This window comes from Artemia sp. Qi Xiang Cuo, chromosome 5 (assembly GCF_049724085.1).
Source record: "Artemia sp. Qi Xiang Cuo chromosome 5, ASM4972408v1, whole genome shotgun sequence".
Classification (NCBI taxonomy): domain Eukaryota; kingdom Metazoa; phylum Arthropoda; class Branchiopoda; order Anostraca; family Artemiidae; genus Artemia; species Artemia sp. Qi Xiang Cuo.
Genome location: NC_142798.1, coordinates 55,726,378 through 55,749,977, shown reverse-complemented (window position 1 = coordinate 55,749,977; position 23,600 = coordinate 55,726,378). Strand labels below are relative to the sequence as shown.

The 23,600-nt window shown below is 36.2% G+C and overlaps 2 protein-coding genes across 3 annotated transcripts in view; one reads left to right on the top strand and one right to left on the bottom strand.

Annotated features, from left to right (window-relative positions):
• The window catches only part of LOC148952292 (sodium channel protein Nach-like), a 312,845-nt gene that overhangs the window by 283,602 nt on the left and 5,643 nt on the right, over nucleotides 1–23,600 (bottom strand). The gene's annotated exons all lie outside the window — the stretch shown is intronic.
• LOC148952293 (uncharacterized) lies at nucleotides 14,673–19,732 on the top strand. 2 transcript variants are annotated; one of them, XM_089088916.1, is made up of 2 exons: nucleotides 14,673–15,048; nucleotides 19,562–19,732. In XM_089088916.1, exon 1 carries the CDS (start codon nucleotides 14,704–14,706, stop codon nucleotides 15,025–15,027), a length of 324 nt encoding a protein of 107 aa, XP_088945042.1. In that variant the 5' UTR covers nucleotides 14,673–14,703; the 3' UTR covers nucleotides 15,028–15,048; nucleotides 19,562–19,732. The 2 variants fall into 2 exon arrangements, with proteins under 2 accessions (XP_088945042.1, XP_088945043.1); XM_089088917.1 differs by lacking the exon at nucleotides 19,562–19,732 and adding an exon at nucleotides 16,010–16,049.

Genomic DNA, 23,600 nt, shown 5'->3' with positions numbered 1-23,600 from the left:
TTAGGATTCTTTCCAATCATAGCGGGGTAAGTATTCTCCCACTGATCACATTTATCATTGTGACAATTGGAACACAGGTGCCCTCTAGGGTGAGAGTCACAAATCTCTTCGAGACATGAATTATATCCTTTAATTTGTCCTGTATATCCTCTATGTAATTTACAAGGGCTACATGATTTACACTTTTCACTATAGTCATCAATAATTGTACAATTCTCACATTGATTCCAACTACCAAGAGTGTACATGCACAATGGACATATATAGAACATTTTTTGGTTTCCGATGTCAACTCACTCACAGCTAAAACGAAACTGATCGTCCTCGCTCCATAAATTCAATGAGAGGGAAATGGGGGAGAGGAGTAGCTCTGTGACGTTACCTCTTTCGAATGACGGGGAGAGCCATCTACATTGAATCCATTGGCAATGTTTTCAAAAGTATATCCACGATAAGATTCTGCCTTGTTCCAATTAATATATCAATAAATTGAGTATAAGCATTTGAATCACATCTTAAAAGTTTCACACAATAGTTCAATGGGGGAGAATCACTTTTCATTATATCTACAAGTATTTCTTAAGAAAATATTCTGCGTTGAAGAGACAACTCTAGAAAATCGTCATCCAAAATCAAACATTTTTCCATAAGCACTAGATTTGATCTAATTCTCTCTTTCTCAAATTTATTCATTTTTCAGTCCTTTCACTCTGACTGCTGACTCTAGACAGACCATTATTCGTTAACCCTAACCAGAAGAAGAGGGAACATTTTGATTTTGAAACAATTTTATTGAATAATTACAACAACATCAATAATACTATGCATGTACAATTAGCGATAGAGTTTATTGTCTTCGATATGTTTCACCAATGCACTTTAAGCACATTGAAGTCTATTCACATCTGCTATATCAACCTTAGCGGCTAAACATAATTGATCTTCCATTTTAAATTTGCTCAAGGATATCATATATGTTGCATATACTTCATCCCATTCCAGACAAAGCTACGATCCTTTCGTGATTTCCACCGCAATGCTTGGTGCTCTTGTATTATTACCATCAACTCCACTATCAACTTCTAATAGGGTAAACATTCCACTCATTATTACAAATATATATCCAAATGAGTAAAGTCAAAACTGTTCTTCTCACTCCTTGAATTCTATTCACAGACTAATAAAACTTTAGCAAAAATCCGTTCCTCATATTCCCTCCGAGGCTATTATGCAACCAAGCCCTCTGATTGGCTGAGAAGGGGGATCTAACTGTTTCCGGGAAACTCATAACATTTGGCTCGAGTAACAACAAGAAGGAAGTGTCATTGACCTGCCCCCATTAGACTCAATAATCCATGAACGGGACAAAGTTTCTGTTTTTCAAATTCTCACTGACAAAATCCATAAAAACATCAAATAAATCGATCAACACACATAACCATCCAAGAAAACAGACATAAATGTGACAAAATTCCCGTTTTTTCAAGTGAGAAAATTCCTGTTTTTTCATTCTCAGTGAGAAAACCATAAACCACGTGGTTCTGTTCGGATTCAATAAGGCCCTTCTACTTTTCTATATTCATATATCTTTAATACGAATATTAGGGGGTTTTCCCCCTAGTCAATACCTTGCTCTTTAAGCTAAAGTTCCAATTTTGTTCCAATTCTTTAAAAATGACCCCTTAATCACAAAGGCCGTTAATTAGAATAAATAGCTCTTATGAAAGTACTAAAAAAGCTTTGGCTTAAAGAGCGAGGCATTGACTAGAAGGTGAACCCAATCATATAGCTAGTACTTTTTCGTTCGTTTTAAGTTTTGATGTTGCTCCTTACTTTCAGTTGAAAAACTTGTTTTTTTATATTTAATTTCTTCTTTTTTTTAAATAATGATGGGAAAACCGGCGCCCCCTTCATAGCAATGTCCCTTCCCCCATGAAAACTTCCTTCATGAAAAGATCTTCCCATATAACCCCCGACTCACCCTCACCCCCCACTACCAGAAAAAATTCCCCCTGAAAACTTCTGTATACTTCCCAATAGCCAATACTATATGTTAACATTGGGTAAAGTTCATAGCTTTCAGCCCTCCCCCTGGGGGCTTCGAGAGATTAAGTCATCCTAAAAGATATAATAATAATATTTTCGACCATGCTGAACAAAATGGCTATCTCAAAATTTTGATCGGGTGACTTTGGGAAAAAAATGAGCGTGGGAGGGGGCCTAGTTGCCCTCCATTCTTTTTCGTCACTTAAAAAGGGCACTAGAACTTTTAATTTCCGTTTCAACGAGCCCTCCCATGATATTCTAGGACCACTGGGTCGATACGATCACTCCTGGGGAAAAGAAAGAAAAAAAAACAAATAAACACGCATCCGTGATCTTTCTTCTGGCAAAAAATGGAAAATTCCACATTTTTCTAGATAGGAGCTTGAAACCTCTACAGTAGTGTTCTCTGATACGCTGAATATGATGGTGTGATTTTCATTGACGTTCTATAACTTTTAAGGGGTCTTTCCCCCTTTTTTCGAGAATCAGCCAAATTTTATCAGGCGCGTAACTTTTGATAGGTATGATTAAACTTGATGAAACTTATATATTTGAAATCAGAATTAAAATCTGATTCTTTTGAAGTATTTATTGGTATCAAAGTTTCGTTTTTTAGAGTTTCGGTTACCATTGAGCCGGGTCGCTCCTTACTTACAGTTCGTTACCACGAACTGTTTGAAAATATGTTAGTGTTAATAAAAACTTGCTACTTCTAGCGGAAAACTTGATATCATAGACAGAAAATTGTTACTTCCAAGAGAAATATCTTATCTTTGACAGAAAACTTGGTGATATAAAAAAACTTTCTAACTATTAAGAAAAAAAGCCTTTAGTTCCAAGAGACATTTAATACTATTAAGTAAAAGTTTGTTAGTATTAAAAAACAAGTTTTTACTTCGAAGAGAAAATTTATTACTGTTAAGAAAAACTTACTACTTCTAGCTGAAAACTTGTGTCTGTTAGACAAAAATTGGTTGTATTAATAAAAAACCAGTTACCTCCATGAGAAATTCGATAATATTACGTAAAAGTTTGTCAGTATTAAATAAAAAGTTATTACTTAGAAGAGAAAATTTGTTAGTGTTAAGAGAAACATGCTACTTCTAGAAGAAAACTTGGTAGCATTAACAGAAAATTGTTACTTCTAAGAGAAATTTTTTATCTTTGACAGAAAAATTGCTGCTATTAGAAAAAATATGTTACTATTAAAAAAACCTGTTAACTTCATCAGAAATTTGATCATATTAAATAAAACTTTGTTAATATTAAGGAGAAGTTTTTACTTCGAAGAGAAAATTTTTTAGTGTTAATAAAAAGTAGCTACTTCTAACAGAAAACTTGTTAGTATTAACAGAAAATTGTTACTTTTAAAAGAAATTTGTTATCTTTGACGGAAAACCTACTGTTATTATAAAAAAGTGTTACTATTAAGAGAAAGCTGTTACCTCTATGAGATATTTGATCGTATTAAGTAAAAATTTGTTACTTCGAGGAGAAAATTTGTTAGTGTTAAAAAAAATTTGCTACTTGTAACAGAAAACTTGGTAGTATTAACAGAAAATTGTTACTTCTAAGATAAATTTGTTACCTTTGATAGATAACTTGTTGCTATTAGAAAAAATTTGTTACCATTAAGTGAAAATGATGTTACTTCGAAGAAAAAGTTTTTTAGTGTTAAGAAAAAATTACTTTTTCTAACAGAAAACTTGTTAGCACTGAAGTTATCAAGTATTTTGCAGTAGGTTGCATAGGTTGCATCAAGACACGGCTAATTGTAGACAGAGAAAGCCAAGACAGATAGTCCAAGTAATTGAGAGGCAAATGTTTAAATGGCTAGGGCACGGGTAAATGGCGGGAGTATGCATGACTCTCTTATTGGACACATATTTGTTTGTTAGTTTTTGTAAAGGCATGCCTGCCTAGAGTCTCAGGCATGTTGACCAAGAATTTAAGTTATCTGAAGTTAATTTAAGTTGTCTTGAATTGAAGTTATCAAGTATTGAATTGAATTTATCAAGTATTTTGCAGTAGGTTGCATAGGTTGCATCAAGACATGGCTAATTGTAGACAGAGAAAAGCCGAGACAGATAGTCCAAGTAATTGAGAGGCAAATGCTTAAATGGCAGGGGCAGGGTAAATGGTTGGAGTATGCATGACTCTCTTATTGGACACATACTTGTTTGTTAGTTTTTGGAAAGGCATGCTTTCCTAGAGTCACAGGCATGTTGACCAGGAATTTAAAATTAACATAAGACCGTTAGATTGCCTGTAATGGGAGGCAAACAAGGCACGCCCCCCTATGGTCTTAAGAAGGTTGACCAACAATTTAGAATTGACATAGGACCATTAATTTGTTTGAAATAACAGGCAAAAAATCATTTAAAGCCATCTTTATCTTTCAAATAGTACCTATTCACTGCCTAACCTCAGCCCCACATGGCGTTCAGCCCCTGATATTGCATGCTAGGATCCCCGACTTTCTATAATACACGGTTTTTTTTACATATATTACGATAAGTCTTTTTTCACCTTTTATTTTTTGTTTGTCGTGTTTTTTAACTTTTTTGTTATGCGTTTTTAATATTGTTGTAAATTTGTTTGAAATAATAAAAATTTTATTAACACTCTCTGTGTTTTTAAGATTTATTTTTTAGCACGATCAAGGTGTTTACACAATTTAAGCATCCCTTTGTCTTCATCACTAGAAATACATTTAGAGCAATATTGTATAAAAATGAATATTCCCTCTCTGCGTTTTGCATCATCGATTTTACAGCTGGCCAGGAGAATACCAACATGAGCCTGGAATCCCGTCAGATGTATCATGGAATAGACAGAGGTGTGTCTTGTGACGCTACGGAAATGTGTTATTTCTTGACAGTATTTCCTTAATGCAGAATATTGGGAATGGGCGTTTAGTCGTGTTGCTTAGAGCGGTTTTCCACTGGAAGAAAATTGACCTTTCGATTCCTACCGAGTTCAAAGAATTAAAAAAAATAAAATAAGATATGCTTTGAACTTTTCAAGCGAAAAATGCCATATTAACACACTGAACTGTTTTTTAATACTGAAGAAATAATAAAACATCTGAAACACCGGGAAGCCTGCCAGGGATGACATGACGTAAGAGGGCATGTCTTGAAAATCACATGTTTATTTCATATCTGACCATTTAAAGGCGAGGATGTGCCTTGACGTCAGAGGGTTGTCATGAAATCCCATGTTAATTTCTGTATCTGACCAAAAATCACATCCAAACCAACAATCATATCAAAACACTCATGAAAGCCAGTCGTATCCAAACCAACAATCATATCCAAACCAACAATCGTATACAAACCAATAATTATATACAAACAAACCATCATATTCAAACCACTTATAATAGCCACTCATATCCAAACCAGCAATTACATCCAAAACACTCATAATAGCCACTCTTAGCCAAACCAACAATCATATCCAAACCAACAATCATATCCAATCCACTCATAATAGGCACTCATATCCAACCCAACATTCATATCCAAACTACTCACAATAGCCTTCATGTCCAAACCAATAATCATCTCCAAACCAAAAATGATACCCAAACCACTCATAAAAGCCACTCATATCCAAACCAAGAATCATATCCAAACCACTCATATTCTAACCATTAATCATATCCAAACCAACAATCATATCAAAACCAACAATCATGTCCAAACCAATAATCATATCCAAAGCAATAAGCATATCCAAACCTTGAAATATATCCAAACCAATAATCATATCCAACCCAACAATCATATCCAAACCAACAATCATATCTAAACCACTCATAAAAGCCACTCATATCCAAACCAACAATCATATCCAAATCAATAATCATATCCAAACCACTCATAATAGCCACTCATATCCAAACCATTAATCATGTCCAAAACAATCATATCCAAACCACTCATAAAAGCCACTCATATCCAAACCAACAATCATATCCAAACCAACCAATAATAATATCCAAACCAACAATCATATCCGAACAACGGAATCTTCCCAGGGCTGTCGTGATGTAACAGGGCTGTCATAGGATAAGGGATAGAGCTGTCGCAGAAATCCTTTAAGAAAACGGTGGACATGTCTTTGAATAGATTGCCCCTCACTGCTACATGTCACTATCTCGTTATATCTGGGGCCCACTGTATTGACTGACACTAGCATAAAGGAAAACTTTGAACCAGTTTTGAGAATGGATTTCACCAATTGTATATGAGTAGCCTACTATTACCCGTAGGAGCTACAGCTGCCACGTGTTAATTAATGTCCGTCTTTAATCTAATTGGCAATTTTGGTGACTTTTCTTGTAGTTTTTACTTATTCACCATACATTTTGATCTACTAGTAGTCGACCCAACTAATTACATGATTGACACAAATATTCACGTTAATTGGAATGAAATCATCAAGTAGGATACTCAAGAACTAAGGGCTGATGCAATTGGAGGGTGCGATTTGAGTGGCCAGTGCGAGACGGGAGACAAATCCAAGTTTAAAACGCCGGGGAATCTCCCTCCGCCGCTGACTTACATGGTTGCGAATTAAGATATAATAAAACCTACTGGACGTAGTTTTAGAAATCTGAGCAGGTATATCGATGAATTTATAGATGCCTTAACGAGATCAAAACTTTCTGATTGCTAGAATAAATGCAAAAAAACGTACGGGGTTATTCATACAGGCAGGCAGGGGGAATGAGGTACCAAGGTGCCAGTATTCATAAGTATTGAGTAATTCCAGCAATTTTTTACCGAAGTAGTAATAAACATTGCTTAATCTCAGGTGTTTCTTCTCTAGTCAAAACCCTATTATATAGAATTATAGTTTCGTTTATCATATTGAGATGTTTTGATAAACATTATTTTTAAATTGGCATCATCAAGGAATAAATATTTTTACGGGACGGGGGAGCTTTAGCTTAATACTCATGCAATGCAGTGTAAAGTTTTATATATTTAGTGGGAACTCAATCATTTTGTAAGGGCCACCAACGTGTTCGCAAAAACATTGACATCCTCAAGGAGATTAATGTACACATCGAAGAATTTTTTGGAAGATGAGACAAAATTTAGTTTTACAAGTTAATTACCCCTCCACTACCGCTTTTTGCTGTTCTCCTAAGGAAAAAAAAAAAAAAATCAGACAAAGCTCGGTCATTATGGGCGGTCAGGGACAAATAACATTTCATCTTTACCGGTGTTTATACACCAAAAACGAGTCATTTTGCCGAGTCACAACACTTTCAAATACCAAAAATTTAGCGGGGATCCCAAAATCAGGCAGTAAAGAAAATACATGGAAAGTACTTGAGTTTCATTAATTCATATTTGATTGAATATAAATGCAAAATATAGTTAAACAAACACGACATTTCTTAAGCTAGGCTTGAAAACAAAACACTATTTTGATAAGCTGAAGCTTAATTTAGCCTAAACACAGCATATTTTTCTTTGCTAGTTGTCATTTGAGCTTTCAGGATTCGTGCATTTAAGGCGGCAGTCTTCAAGTAAGAGATGAGTTTCGTTTACTGTTATACATTTCACGAGTTTAATCACTCACGGTCCGGCCATAGTTTGTCTGACATAGTAATTGTAGTGTGGAGAGAATTATCGTTATTAATGAGGGAGGGATTTAATGTAATATTCACCTTTTAACAACGCTAATAATGTTCTTCGATTTTAGTGTTAGCTTTAATCAGTCGGTACTTGATTAACCATTTTCCAAAATTTCACTTTAGTTCTTGTTACTTTCTAAATTAAAATAATTATGGCATACTAAGTCTCATTTAACCAGTTTTCACTTAAGAAACATGAATATTTTGGCACAACACTTTATCTTCCCAGTTGGATCTAAATTAGATTCCAGCGTAATATTTAGGCCACCAATTATCACATCGCTATAGGGAGTAGCATTTTTAACATGCAAAGAGGAGAGGCTATGCTATTTCTCATTTTGATCATTGAAGTTCCAGTGCAAAAACTCATTTGAGCCATGCGTCATATTTATACAACATTACTTACAAAAAAGTTTTTTCAACTGAAAGTAAGGAGCAACATTAAAGCTCAAAACTAACAGAAATTACTCCGTATACGAAAAGATTGCCCCCCTCCTCTATAACTTGCTCTTCACACTAGAGTTTTTAGCACTTTTAAAGAAGCTTCGTATTCTTATTAAACGGCTCTTTTGTTTCAGGAGTCGTTCTTAGAAAATTGGGATAAACAGTCTAACTTTAGCTTAAAGAGCAAGGGTTTCAGGAAGGGGGTAACCCCTTGATATACGGAATAATTTCTTTTCGTTTTGAGTTTTAATGTTGATCTTTACTTATCGTTGAAAATACTTTTTTTTCTTAATTTAATTTCTGATCGTTTTTAAAATAATCCCAGTAAATCTGGCTCACGATCCAAGAAAAATACCTTCCCCTCACAGAAAACTTCTCCGTGGAAAGTACCTCCCACATACAATATACCCCCTTAAAACTCCTTCTGAACGCTTCCATCCTCGCCGAAAATTTCCCCTCTCTCCATAAAACATCTTGCAGAAAAATCAGCCTAAAAATTCTCCTTAGTATACTTTCATTTGAAAAACACATTAAATTCTAATCATTTTTCTGATCACTTCCGAAACCTCCTTTCCGTGGATTATTTCCCGGAAACCCACATGCTGAACATTTCCCCTAGACAATTCCCCCGAAACATCTCCACATGCAAAATTGACTAGACAGAAGTAAAGTAAGACAAACAAATAAAATTTTGAATAGGAACTTTGTTAAATCCCCCTCAGTGTGAAATATTCCCTGGAAAGTTCAACCCCAGAAATTTCCCTCTACGTGGTCAATTATTCCCATAGAATCCCACCCCAAGCACAAAATCCCTTCTCCCGAAAGACGTCCATATACTTCCCGATAACAAATGCTATACGTCAACAATGGGCAAATTTTATAACTTGAAGACTTATCCCCAGGATCTGGGGGGGGGATCATGTTATCTCCAAAAGCATGATTTTAGGACTTTTCAACTATACTAAACAAAATGGCTATCTTAAAATTTTGATTGGACGATTTTGGGGGGAAAAGGGGCGTCGGAGGAAGCTAGTTGCCCTCCAATCTTTTTGGTCACTTAAAAAGGGCACTAGAATTTAAATTTCCATTTAAATGAGCCCTCTTCCAATTTTCTAAGATCACTGGTTCGATTCGATCATCCCTTGAAAAAAATAACAAAAAAAACAAAAAAAAACAACAGATAAACATCCGTCATCTTTTCTTCTGACAAAATATATAAGGTTCCACATTTTTGTAGATAGGAGGTTGAAACCTCTACAGTATGGTTCTCCAAACGCTGAATCTGATGATGTGCTTCTTTGAATATTCTTTGACTTTTTTTTATTTTTTGACTTTCAGGGGGCGTTTCCCCCTTTTTTGAAAATCAGGCAAATTTTCTCAGGGTCGTCGCCTTTTATAGTTAACCCTAGGCTTAATAAATTTTGGCACAACACTTTATCTTCCCAGTTGAATCTAAATTAGATTCCAGCGTAATATTTACCAATTAGCACATCGCTATAGGGAGTAGCATTTTTAACACTCTAAGAGGAGAGGCTATGCTATTTCTCATTTTGATCATTGAAGTTCCAGTGAAAAATTCATTTGAGACATTTCACATGCGTCATGTTTATACAATATTACATAAAAAAAGTTTTTCAACTGTTAGTAAGGAGCAACATTAAAGCTCAAAACGAACAGAAATTACTCCGTATACGAAGAGATTGCCCCCCTCCTAAATACTTTGCTCTTCACGCTAGAGTTTTTAGCACCTTAAAAAAAAATGTGTATTCTAATCAAACGGCTCTTTTATTTCAGGAGTCGTTCTTAAAAAATAGGGATAAACAGTCAAACTTTGGCTTAAAGAGCAAGGTTTTCAGGAAGGGGGTAACCCCTTGATATACAGAATAATTTCTGTTTGTTTTGAGTTTAAATGCTGATCCTTACTTTCCGTTGAATAAAAATTGTTTTTCTTTAATTTAATTTCTGATGGTTTTTCAAATAATGCCAGTAAATCTGGCTCACGATCTATGAAAAATACCTTCCCCTCACGAAAAATTTCTCCGCGGAAAGTTCCTCCCGTATGAAATACACCCACTTAAAGCTCCTTCTGAACACTTCCATCCTCGCCGAAATTTCCCCCTCTCTCCATAAAACATCTTGCAGAAGAATCAGCCTGAAAATTCTCCTTAGTATACTTTCATTCGAAAAAGACGTTAAATTCTAATCATTTTTCTGATCACTTCCGAAACCTCCCCTTCCGTGGATTATTTGCGAGGAGCCCACAGGCTGAAAATTTCCCCTAGACAATTCCCCTGAAAAATCTCCACATGCAAAATTGAGTAGACAAAAGTAAAGTAAGACAAATAAATAAAATTTTGAATAGGAACTTTGTCCAATCCCCCTCAGTGTGAAATTTCCCCTGGAAAGTTCAACCCCAGAAATTTCCCTCTACGCGGACAATTATCCCCATGGAATCCATCCCAAGCAAAAAAATCCTCCCTCCCGAAAAATGTCCTTATACTTCCCAATAACAAATGCTATACGTCAACAATGGTTAAATTTTATAACTTGAAGACTTATCCCAAGGAGCTGGGGGGGGGGTCATATTATCTCCAAAAGCATGATTGTAGGACTTTCCAACTATACTGAACAAAATGGCTATCTTGAAATTTTGATTGGACGATCTTTTTTTGGGGGGGGGGAAGGGGCATCGGAGGAAGCTAGTTGCCCTTCAATCTTTTTGGTCACTTAAAAAGGGCACTAAAAATTTTAATTTTCATTTAAATGGGCCCTCCCTCGATTTTCTAGGACCACTGGTTCGATTCGATCATCCCTGAAAAAAAATAACCAAAAAAAAAAACAACAAAAAACAGATATACATGGGTTATCTTTTCTTCTGACAAAAAATACAAAGTTCCACATTTTTGTAGAAAGGGGCTTGAAACCTCCATAGTATGGTTCTCCAATACGCTGAATCTGATGCTGTGCTTCTTTAAAATTCGTTGACTTTTTTTTATTTTTGGACTTTCAGGGGGAGTTTCCCTCAAATTTTGAAAATCAGGCAAGTTGTTCAGGCTCGTCACCTTTTATAGTTAACACTAGGCTTAACGAATCTTATATATTCAAAATCAGCGTAATAAGCGAATTTTTGTTATATATTTATTGATATCAAATTCCGGTTTTTAGAGTCTCGTTTACTATTGAGTCGTGTCACTCCTTACTTATAGTTCACCACCATGAACTGAATGATTAGCTAGCACTCCGTACAAAAAAGCCATTATGATAATAAAAATGGTGCATGCAATTACCTGATGTTATTTGTGGAAGGAAGTAAAGATTTTGCCCATATATTCCGCTTAGCTTGGATATGGGACAAACTGGGGTTTGACTCTTAACTTAAAAATCCAACTTTAAAGTATTGGAGGAAAATAATGAAGGAGGCTCCTCTCTTACTTAAATTAATTTAAAAAAAAATATCCACAAAACAAGCTTTTCTAAGAAAAGTAAAGAGCCCCATCAAGCCAAGAATGAGCACAAATAAAGTCAAATAATCTTCCAAGCGTAAAACTACCACAAATCACTATCAATAAATAAATGAAACTAAATACGAACAGAATTTGAGCTACTTATTACAATAAGTAGCTGAGTCAAACTCAAAACGGGCAAAAATTAACATGAGAAGGGCTGATAACCTTCATGCCTTCTTCAAGACCAGAACACGATATGCCCTTTCTGAAAAAAAGTGACCGTTAATTGTCATTTTGATTGACATATACTGATATTTATATCTTAATGTTTTGATAATTGTTTATTTATGAAAGTAAGAAAAGTGAAAACATTTCAAATATATTTTGTTTTCAGTAAAGCGCAAATTGTGTCCTGGTCTTGCTATCCACCAGAACCTTCTTTGTAAAAGATTTTAGTTAAGAAAAATAAGATTCTTCGAATTGTTCTGCCCTTTTTTCAGCCCTTTTAATGTTTGTTTTTGGTTGGGAGTTGTTGTGTGTGGGAATTATATCTTGGGGCTCTTTAATATCGAACCTTTCTGCTATCTTTTTAGTCCGTTTTCACAAAACATTTGGCTGTCGACAAATGGCAATGAGTTAACACCACTTATTACTCCTACTCCAATGTTTTTTGTTGTTTTTTTTTTAACTTTTAGTTTTAGTCTGTTTTCTGGTAATCCTCAAGTAAGAACAATACAATATTTTAAGAACAGCGGTTCAATGTTGTGTAATAGCACAAACAGTAAAGGTGCTTGTGCTTCTATTGTGTTCCCTGATAACTAGTTGACTGGAAAAATTACTGAGTCATAGAATAGTTACATCGTTAAAAGCCAATCCAGTCAAAAGACTCAATAGTAGTGACCTATCTTCAGGTTTAAACGTACCCATAGGCGCTACTTCTTTCTTCCAATGGTTCAATGGCGAAAGAAGAAGACTTAACAGCGCATCCCTCTTTTGCCGACCAGGTGCCGCAATGTTGTTTCTAGGCAAGATTCCCAGGTACTGTGACACACTATAATTACTTGGAATGTGCTCGGGATGATGCACAAGTTCAAACAATAAGGAATTCTAAATGGAGTCCCTCGCACCTGTGCAGTGCAGTCAGCTGGAAAGATGCCGAGCACGCCCTGTTCCTAGGAAAATTCCCAGGTGTTTTCCACCTATACCTGTCTAGACACCTTTCCTGGAATCCAGATGTTTTATTTCCCCCTATTGTTTTTCTAATAAAAACCTTAGACGGTCATTTTATAGGAAAATCTTGTCTAAACATGACTCTCCAGCTGGTAGAGGCCATGTTGTTGTTCCCTTGTTGGAATCTAGTATCCAACTAGATTCCAGCTTTTCTGGAACCCATGTGTTTTAATTTCCCCACTAATGAATTACTATTTAAAACCTTAGACGGCCATTTTTTAGCAAAATCTTATCCAAACATGTTTCCAGGTGGTATAAGCCATGTTGTTTTTACCTTGTTGGAGTCTGTACGACTTTCCTCAAATCCAAGTGTTTTTATTTCCCCATATTAAGTCCTTTTGTTTTACTACCTTACCATGTTGGAGTCACACGACTTTCCTGGAATCCAGATGTTCCCTTCGAAGATCCCTGTGTGTTCTAGGAATTGTATAAATACTCAAGGGAAGGACCAAACAGCATCATTGTTATATAACCTATTGAAGACAATACAACTCTCTATAAAAAAAAGGATAATTCACCTTCATACCAAGAAGTAAGTCAATTTATCTAGTATTTTCTATACCCCCTCCAAAACCCCTCCACACACACCGCGTTGTTTCTACTTATTTCAAATCATATAATACCCTCTTTTTTACAGGGTAAAAGCCCAACCCTCCACCCACTCACAATTCGGTAACAGTTAATCCTTTCAATACAAGTTATTCTTTTTTGGCTTACATATATATTGTTTTTCGAAAAAGGTTACTATTCCCCCGTGCATTGAAAGCACTAAACCATTAAATTTGAGGTGTCTCTTGCGGGCTGAATAAAGAAATCTGTTATTAACAAATGCGGAAGGGACTGCCTTGCTCTCAATTAATATACCTTACGGGGGATGATCCATTTTCAATCAACCTAGTTATTATTTCTTCTACCGTTTCGGGTTCCCTTGAAAAATAGGTTCTAGGAAGCTATTTTCTCGATTATTCTCTGCAAAATTGTCACATAATAGATTTTATGGGAGTGAATCATTTTTTATATGATTAGTCTTATTTTAGGGCTGGAATTGTGTGTAAGAAGGGTGCTCTAACAGGAGCATGCGGCGTATGATAAAAAACGTTTATTCCGCGCCAATTCTAGTTTAGCAGGAGGGTCTAAAATACTTGCACCTGAGGAGGTATTTTGAGCTCGAGATTCTATCCAAGCCCTAGAAGAATAATGCTAGTTTTTTTTAAAAATACCTTTGTATAAAGCAGGCAATGGTGAGCATATTTATAGCTCGAGTGCTATCGCCTATTATTTGATAAGCTGAAGTCTAGTCCCCTTAGCTTTGGTATTATGTTATTAGTCTTGGGGTGAGTCATCAGTATTCCCCAGTAATATGGGGAATCTTATCCGGCACCCAAACGATACCTTAAGTGGGTTTTATAGTCAAACTATTGCTTCCAATAAATAAAGTTTTCGCATTTATATTTATAAAAAAAATCTAGTTTTGCTTTCCAGGAAAGGGGGGAGACACTTATTTTTCTGCTCTTTAGATGAATAATAGCATTTTTTGAAAGCTTAAAATATATAAAGTTAAGCAAGAGAGGGGGGATTTTGACAATGATAAAGAAGGGGGAGGCTTTGTTTTAAAAACACTTGTATAAAACATTTATAGCTATATTATGGTAAAAAAGCAATCTATGATATTCACCACTCCAAATTATTCAGCCTTACTGCGGTTAAGGAATTTCCTCTTACAGCAAAGGAGTTGCGCATCCATTTTTGAAATCGGGTGCATTTTTCAATGTATGGGACCCTCCATTAAGGTTGGTAGAGTTGTTTCATGAAAAACTTAATTTTGTTTGCCTTTCTAGGAGTTTCCAGCTCTCCCTTCTCCCAACCAGAGGGCTAGGGGCAATGATTCTACTCCCGTGCAGCGGTTTGAGATGGTTGTCCAATCCAGGTCTGCACCTTCTATCCATGCTCCAACCAATCAAGCTACCATTCTGCTTGCCCAAGCTTCCAGCCATTGAGCTTGCCACGCTGCCTTCCCAAGCTCCCAGCCGTCGGACTCCCACGTTACATGCCCAAGATCCAAGCCATTTAGCTGCCTGGTCAACTTGCTGCCCGGCTACGCAAACCCTATACGGGGCTGACCTGACTGCACAAACCCCGGATGTGCAAGGCCCTAACGTGGCCACTCATTCTTTACTGCCAGGGCCATTCAGGGCCCACTTCTAAGCACCTCCAGAATTTGAAGAAGTAAGTAATTTTTTTCAGCCTAATAAAATCATCTTTTCACTAATTTTTCAACTTAATTTTGATGTCTTTCGCTATTTTTTCGACTTAATAAAGCTATCCTTTCGTTAATTTTTCTACTCTACTGTCAGAGAGCCATTCACCCCTTGAAGGGGATCTATTCTCTAGATTTGTCTTTTCCCTTTTATAGTCTACTTTTGTCTTTACAGATTATCTGGCTCCCTCACCCCTTAGTTTTAAAAGAGTCAACCCCCGCAGAAATATCTGAAAGTAAGTTTTTTTTTACTATAATCAGGCTTTGAAGGGAATTTCCACCCTATTAAAGCTAATTTTGTTAGCTGCCAGAGAACCCTTTACTCTTTAGTTTCGTCTTTTTGCTATTTTTTTATGTGCCAGGACCAAGTTATAGAAATATCTAAATAAGGCTGTTTTTCAACTTTTTTTTCGCCATTTTCGTTTTTTTATTCAGCCTAATAATAACGTCTTTTTCTCTAATTTTTTTTTACCCGTCAGAGAAATTAAAAAGTTTTCTTGTCTTTTCACTAGAATATATAAGTTTCTGATTCCGTCAGGCTGTTTTTCAACTTTTCAAAGATTAAAGTGCTTACTCACTATTTTTTGGGGAGATTCAACTGTGCCCCCAACCCCTCTGTTAGCTCCATTCATACCTATTTTTTTCTCTTTTTCTAGACTAACAAGCTTTTCACTCCTTTCTAAATTATTTTATTAATTTGAGTGCTTACTCTTTAGTTTTATCTTTTAGCTTTTTCCCACTTGATCAGAATATTGAAGGCCCAAGTTATATCCCCATCGATTTTTAGTTTGAATATCTAGGAAATAGCTAAGAACATGACTCGAAGAGTTTTGAGTGATAAGACCCTCCCTCCCCCTAATCTGTTAGTTCTGAAGAATTTGAGATGCCCATAGATTATTCTCATACCTAAGAGGAAAATTATTTTTTCAGAACACTTTCGATCAATTAACGGACAATCTATTGAGTGAGCTCCTAGAAGTTGCACCTGCAGACGAAGCACATAAAATACCGGCAAGGACTGAGAACATGCATGATGCAAATCCCCCTCGGCGGGTTTTCCATGACTATTTTTTTTAAATACATTCAAAGGGTTTAGCAGTAGTGTGGGCATGGGGGTTACAGGACCGAGAATACCTCTCAATGCTTCATAATACAATGATGCATTGCAACGAGTAGAATGGTATTTTTTTACTTCGAAGGGTCATGGTACCCTTTAATGGCCCATAAGACAGTGATGCATTCCGGTGAGTAGTGGGGGTTCCATGAGTTTATGGGATCATGGTGCCCTTATATGACCCATAATACAATGATGCATTCCAGCGAGTAGTATGCAACCTATGACTTCAATAACTGTCCTCTCTTTCATAGGACAAAGTGTTCCAGTGAGCTAATATGCTCTTATTATTCTTCTAGGTTCACACAAATCCTACACCTGGGACATACAACTTCTACAACTTCATACAACTATATAAAGTCGCTTATGAACATGCAGGAGGTCCCGGAGTAAACGCGAGGGGGTTTAAGTGTGGGGGTAAGTCTGGCTAGTGTAGCTCCCACTGAGTTTGGTTTAGAAGGTTTTGTGCGGCGTCTCGGCCTTGATAAGGACCATGAATGGGCCCAAGACTCCCCATCAAGGGAAATCGAGACAACGCCCGGCATGGACAGTGATTTAGGGGATCAAAGTGGTGCCGGATCACCTCCATATTATCAGAATTTTATTTAGCTGATACCGCTTTGCGTAACAATCACGTGTATAGGGTTGAGTTTGGCGATCTGTTCAATTCCCTAACAAGTGGTAGTATTCATACATATCCTATAGACGCAACATACTCCTATGTAAGCATGGTTCGGGCACTTCTTGAAAACCATGTGCGGGAGGCAGGTGGACGGGACAGTATAAAAGCATCAATCACACTTAAAATAATTTTTTTAAGTTTAAGTTTGGTTGTTTTGCGCGAGCATCATGTACAAACAATAATGCAGACGCTTCATCCAGACTTGCTTAATTTTGAGGGTTTTTTTCGGATTGGATGGGTGAAATTTTTAATAGGATGAAGAGGTATAGTGAAAACGGGAGTGGGTTGTTGGTTTTATCTATAGAAAAATTAGAACTTAATATTACTAAATTTAAAAGGGATTTTTTTAAGAGGTGGGAGGGGGCAGGGGGAATATAATGCAAATTTAAAGGGGTGTAGAGATGTACAACACTTTCGTTTTGACAAGGGCTTGGGGTGTTTCAAAAATTCGGTCCTCTTCGCAGGGCTTAAACCCGGGGCAAAGGACATAAGTAAGACAATGTAGGAAGATTGGGCAGTTAATTGAGGTGGGGAGGTGTCAGAATTTCGTAAAGTAGATTTTAATTGTTTAAAGGGACAATATCCAGTTACACTCAAAGGATTAGATATAATTGAAAGGGCTAAAGAGGATTTAAATATTCAATTCACAGTTTTACAATTTGAAGAAGAATATGAAGAAAGCGAACTAACAGATAAAAAGGGGGTTATATATTCCGTAAGTACATCTTCCATTGAATCAGTGAAACACTGGGTATGGCTTCTTTATGAGCCTGCCAAATATGCTGACTCGATCGGACATTTCTTTGTTATCCCCCATATTAGCAGGGCTTTAAGTCAGGATAAAGGTTAAACTTCACGTCATTACTGTCCAATGTGTCTTTCAAGATTTTATACAGAATTAAAATTAAAAAATCACTTGACACACTGTAAGCGTCATTAGTACCAGTATTTACCACCCATCGTAGAGTTTTATGATTCACATTGCGATCATCAATGCACCACTGCCGATTATGAATTTGCCAAGAGGGTTTTAGCAAAGGTAGGGTGTAAAAATTGGTGGGATTATTGTAAAATGTACCTGGCAAGTGATGATTTGACGTTATTGGATTTTATCTGTAAAAACAGGGACAAACATGGGTTGGATTTAGGGTATCATTTTTCCACTCCTCATCTGGTGATGGATTTAATTCTTAACATTAGTGAAGCTGAATCGCTTGACTAGGTCCGATTGCCGACGTGGATTAGCACCTGTTTATAGAGAGATCCATCAGAGAAGGGTACGTTTTCAATAGGGATCGTCTTCTTGAAACCGACCCGACTCGACAACGCACCGGTGAATAGTTGAGTGCCGTTTTCTTGGATATGAATTCCCTTTATCCGTTGGCATTGTCTCACTTTTATTTTCTGTGTGGGAATTACCAATGGCTTGACGATCCTTCTGCTCCAGATTTGCCCATTATTTAGACTCTTGAGGAGGATGGACCACAAGGATGGCTTTTCGAAATTGACGCTGACATACCTCTGGATTGTCCTGAATAGTTATAGAACTTTGTTTTCCCCTGCATTAATACACCGGTTCCTAGGGACTATTTGAGTCCCTAAAATTTATCATTAGTAGAAAATAAAAGTATGCATTGGACACTATCAAAACAGAATCTTATTGCCGACCTTGAGCCGAAACGGAATATTGTTTTACACGCGTTCTTTTGCAGTGTATGCTGGCCAACGGCTTCAATGTCACAAAGATTCATAGAGCCCTCCAGCTTGATCAAAAGCTTTAGATGAAGGCGTTTGTTGAAACTTTTTTCAACAAACAGTCTCAAGCTAAAACAAAGGTCGAAAATTGATCTTAAAACTTATTTTATATTTGGCCTTTGGTAATATGTGTGAGAGTGTGCGCAACAGGGGTCGGCGTGACGTTGTAACTGACACAAAAAATGTTCCCGAATCATTTCGGATCCCAAATTCCGCTGGAAGGGGATGGGACAAAATCAGGTGTGTTATAGAGGCACCGATTTACTCCTGTTGAAAGTCAAAACAGATCGTCTGTTGAAGGATTTGGAAAATTTAGAGTACATTAGCTCCCTGATAGATTATACCAACTGGGATGAGTCCCCTCTATTCGGAGCTGGTGAAACGCCAGGCCCAAAATAAGTTGCTTATTTATAAACACCAGGCAAATCAGTTGCTTAGTGGCTTATTTAATTGCTTATTATATTTTGCTTATTAATATACTATGTAAAGGACAATTTCACCATGAGTGTTTATAGGAACTGCATGGAGAATAATTTAGTTCCAAGAGCGAGTGTCATGGCCATTCAATCTTTAAAATATAGAAACGATACAGTTCGGGTTGAAAAAAAAGTGCTATGTCCATCATACCGGACAAAGTCTATGTACTCGTGGGTGGTTTGAAGGTACTACTACACGGCCACTACCTTAATTCAGATTGAGTTGAATGTGTTAATTATAGAAAGCAACTCGGTCTTGAGCAAGCCCTAAAGTTGTGGAAGTGGGGGGGGGGGAGGGGGAGTTTTTTCCGTCGCCACCTTAGCACTACACTTTTTCTATCTAGTCATTTTTCCCAGTGTTTTATATTTATAACTCTTTTTTTCATTGCGCAAAGGGGTAATTTTTAATTGTTTATTTTTAAATGTTTATTTATTTTATCATGTCACTCTCTCAGCCACAGTACCGTCTGCTCGCTGCCCCACCCGTGGCACCTTCTGGTCGCTGCCGCGCCCGCTGGCTGCCTCCCGGATGCCGGCCCGGCTGCTGTGCCACCAGTGCCTATTTAAATTTTCAAGTGATTATTAATTATGTTTTCATTGTAAATAAATTCAAGTGTTTATTTTAAAATTTTGTAGTGTATTCATTAATTAAAGAAACCCTGTGCATTCTATTCCCTTTGGGTATTTTTTCAACAGATTGAGGTTAGGTTAGGTTAGTTTTATTTTGACATTGGAGGAATATGTATCAACTTAAAACACCATTCAGATCTTTTCTTTGTCGACAGTCCGTGTCTGGCAAAACAACACTATTAACGAAAATAATTCAAACAGTGATAAAAGTTTTTTAGATAATCCTAAAAATATCTATTATTGTTATAGTGTATTGCAAGAATCTTATCTCAAAATAAAGAGTATTCATCTAAGCATAAAATTCATAAAAGGACTTGCCGTTTTTACTAGTACTGCGCCAAAACTCGGGTTGATTATTGACGATTTAGCTGCATCTATTGAAGAATGGTCGCAGGAAATGTTACAATTATTCACAGTCTGGTCACATCACAAAAAATGTTTGTAACTGTTGTGCTCCATAATCTTCATTTTCATCAGAAAAAACATGAGAAAACTTGCTTTTAATTGTATTTACTTTATTATCTGAAGAGTTGTTCACGATGAAAGTTCTCTTAAAACTCTAAACAAACAAATCTACCCCAGCGAACCCAAATTTTTATTTTCAGCATACAATCAAGCTACTAGTAAACCTTATGGCTACATACTATTGGACCTGAATCAAAACACACCGAAGAATTGCGTGTAGTCACTGATAGTTTCGATAATGAAATTACTGTTTTACTACCCGTGAATAGTAAAAAGGGTCATTAGTTGCTATCATGCCGTTGAAGAAGCTATACGAGCATCGTCACTTATTTTTCGTGCTAGCCAATTCAAAACTGAGGCTTAGGAAAGTGATTCTCAAACATGGCATTGACAAAGAATGTATTAATCTCTTGTCGGAAGTTTGTTTAAATTTAATGAAAGGTAATATTCAACAGTCAGATGGGATTAGACAACAAACAAAGCAACATCGGTCACTTGTACGTGTTCTAGCTTGCAAAAAGAAAGCAAATTGAAAAAGAAAACGTCTTTTTAAAGCGGGTGGTAATTTCTTTTCCTTGTTACTACCGATGATCGCCGAACTAGTAAACAATAATCTCTAGAGACGGCTGAACCACATAAATTGACGCCTATTGACATGCTCTTTCACCAAAAGAGCACTTTGAAGATGATCTTGATAAATTTATTAACAGTAAAACAATTGCTGATGATGAAAGATTAATTTTACTTCAAAATGCCCTTCGACGTGTCAACAAACACAAACCTTATCGTGAAAAACTGCTTAAAGTAAATGTCATTGATCAACCTTCTGAAATAGTGAAAGTTTGAACTTTGAAACACTGAAAAATGAAGATTTATTAACAAGTGTTGTAGACTTTTTGTCTCCATCCTATCGTGAACAAAGGAAAAGACTCTTGACCTTCCTCGCTTAAAATGAACAAATTGACGAGAAAAACATGAAGTTATAATCGAGGGCAAGAGTTACAATTTGATTAATTTGTTATTGGATCTGATTTCAAATCGTAAGAGAGTCAATTCCATTCATAGTAATTCGTATAAATTTTTAAAGTCGTCAAATTGTCACTAAGTCTTATTACCAATTCTAAAGAAATTAAAAGAACATAGTCCATCAACAACATTAAAGCTAGAACATGATGATTTTAAATCTTTCTCGGAAAATACCAGTACACGTAGTAGAAATATTGATTTGATGTCGAAGCCGGTGGTAGCTAGACAAAAGCAAAGACGTATTGACTCACTCGGTAGGATGCAAAAGGGTAGCGGACGGTTCACACCACGCTTACGTTCAAAATAGATCAAGTTTTGAAAGTTGTTTATGAAAATATTGGTGAAATGGGAAGTTTAAGTTCTCCCACAACACTTGATCAGGTTACCGGAATTAAAAAGAAAGTAGGAAAGGAGTATTTACAAACGGAACCCAGTTATACTCTTCATAGAAAAAATGGGACCAGAGGTCGTGACTATCGAAAAACTAAAGCCTTTTACCCTCTGCATATATTACACGCAGATATTTTGACTCTAGGCGCGACTCAAAGACGTCATAATTAGCCCTCCAAGTATATTTTACTTGCAATAAGTGTTTTTAGTCGGTATTCATATGCAGTTCTTTTGCAGTCAAAGCAATGCAATGAAGTTGTTAAAGCCGTTGAATCCATCTTTGAACAAGATCCGTATAAAAAATTTAAACAGACCATGGAAGTGAATTTGTTAATCTAAATGTAGAAGGGGTTTTATTGAAATATAATACAATACTCTATCATAGTCATTGTCCTATAAAGGCAGAATTGGCTGAATGTTTTTTACGAGCAATTCGACTTTTAATTTCAAGATATTGTACACTGAAAAATACAGTTGCATTTATTCATGATTTAGACAAAATCATGTTGATTTAAAATCAACGCCCTCATCGATCCTTGTTCAATGCTAGCCCTTTTGAAATTCATCAAAGTGACAATATACTATTCCTTAAACAATATTGGAATAAAAAGGCGGGGAAGAAATTTTTCTTCCCAGCCTTTTCTTGCTGGTGATGCATGCTTTTGCTTTCATGCTGGTGATGCATGCTTTTGATTTCATGTTGGTGATAATATTGGTGATACTGTTCGAACCAATCGTACAAGAAATATTTTTGAAAAGCGAAATTACTTGTGGTCCACTGAACTTCTTAAAGTGTCTTTTTGAAGTGTCCACTGAACTTTTTAACGTAAAGTCTTCGCGATATGAAAGATGAAGAGATACTTGGCAGTTTTTATGACTATGAATTGAAAAAAGTTGGAAATAGTGGAATCTATCAAATTGAAAAAGTAGTAATGAGTCGTACTCGTAAGGGAAGGTGACAGTTGCTTGTTCGCTGGCTAGGATACAACTCTGATTTAGATTCGTGCATGCCCACTGAATACGTTCATAATGTCGGAAGTTTTTTATGTGACATTCATGTCCAATGTTTCCGATCCTCTTTATGACGATTTGAATAAAACGAGTGATTTTTGGGCTAAGATCTCCCCTGCGATTATATTTGAAGGAAGGTATGAAGCATCTCTTGTGGATTGTATTCTTAAAAATACATATGATATTCTAAGATAGGATCGTACATATGATATAAAAATTTTACCACTTGATTGGCTGATCGTTAACGATCAACATGTAATTGTAGAGATCAATTCATATGAATATCCCTTTGTCACATTATCATATAAGGAGTTTGGGAGTATGAACAAATTGTGTCATGCTATCAACAAAAAAATTTCGTATCGTAAAAATGGTGGCTTTCGATTCAATTATTCAATGGAAGACGGTAAAATCTACATTAGTTCACCCATTTACAATGAAAAGATTATTCTCAAAGATAATATAAGAGAAGTTCTTGGTTTCGAACATAATATAATCAATGATAAAAGAGCAGGAAGCGCTAGTGGCATGAATAGTGTTATTTTCGCCGAGTATCCACCCGCCTTCTCCTTGGACAGTTGTATATTTCTTTACACATCCTTTGTCGAGAGATCAAGAGTTGGTAATACCAATTTCCCCCTCCTACGTGTTCCTGAATAAAAACCTCTAATGACTACATTTATCACTACAATATAAAGCATCTTCAATACATTCCTGTCAACACTTCGTATTTGGAGCTCTGTCAGTTAACATTAAGAAGTGAATTGGGTGATCCTCTAGCAATAACAAAAGGTTTGGCGGTGATTACATGTCTTTTGTGACCCATTCAGTGAAATGACTAACAGAACTCATTTTGTTTGTCCTGATATTGATTGCTATGTTGTTACTCTTTGACCGCGACAGTTGGACCATGGAATAGACTATTAGAGAGGTTTTTCGTCAATGTCCGGATAAAACAAAATATAACATTAC

Bases quoted from the DNA above. Each gene is read 5' to 3' on its own strand.
- LOC148952293 (XM_089088916.1), top strand. From the start codon at position 14,704: ATGATTCTACTCCCGTGCAGCGGTTTGAGATGGTTGTCCAATCCAGGT.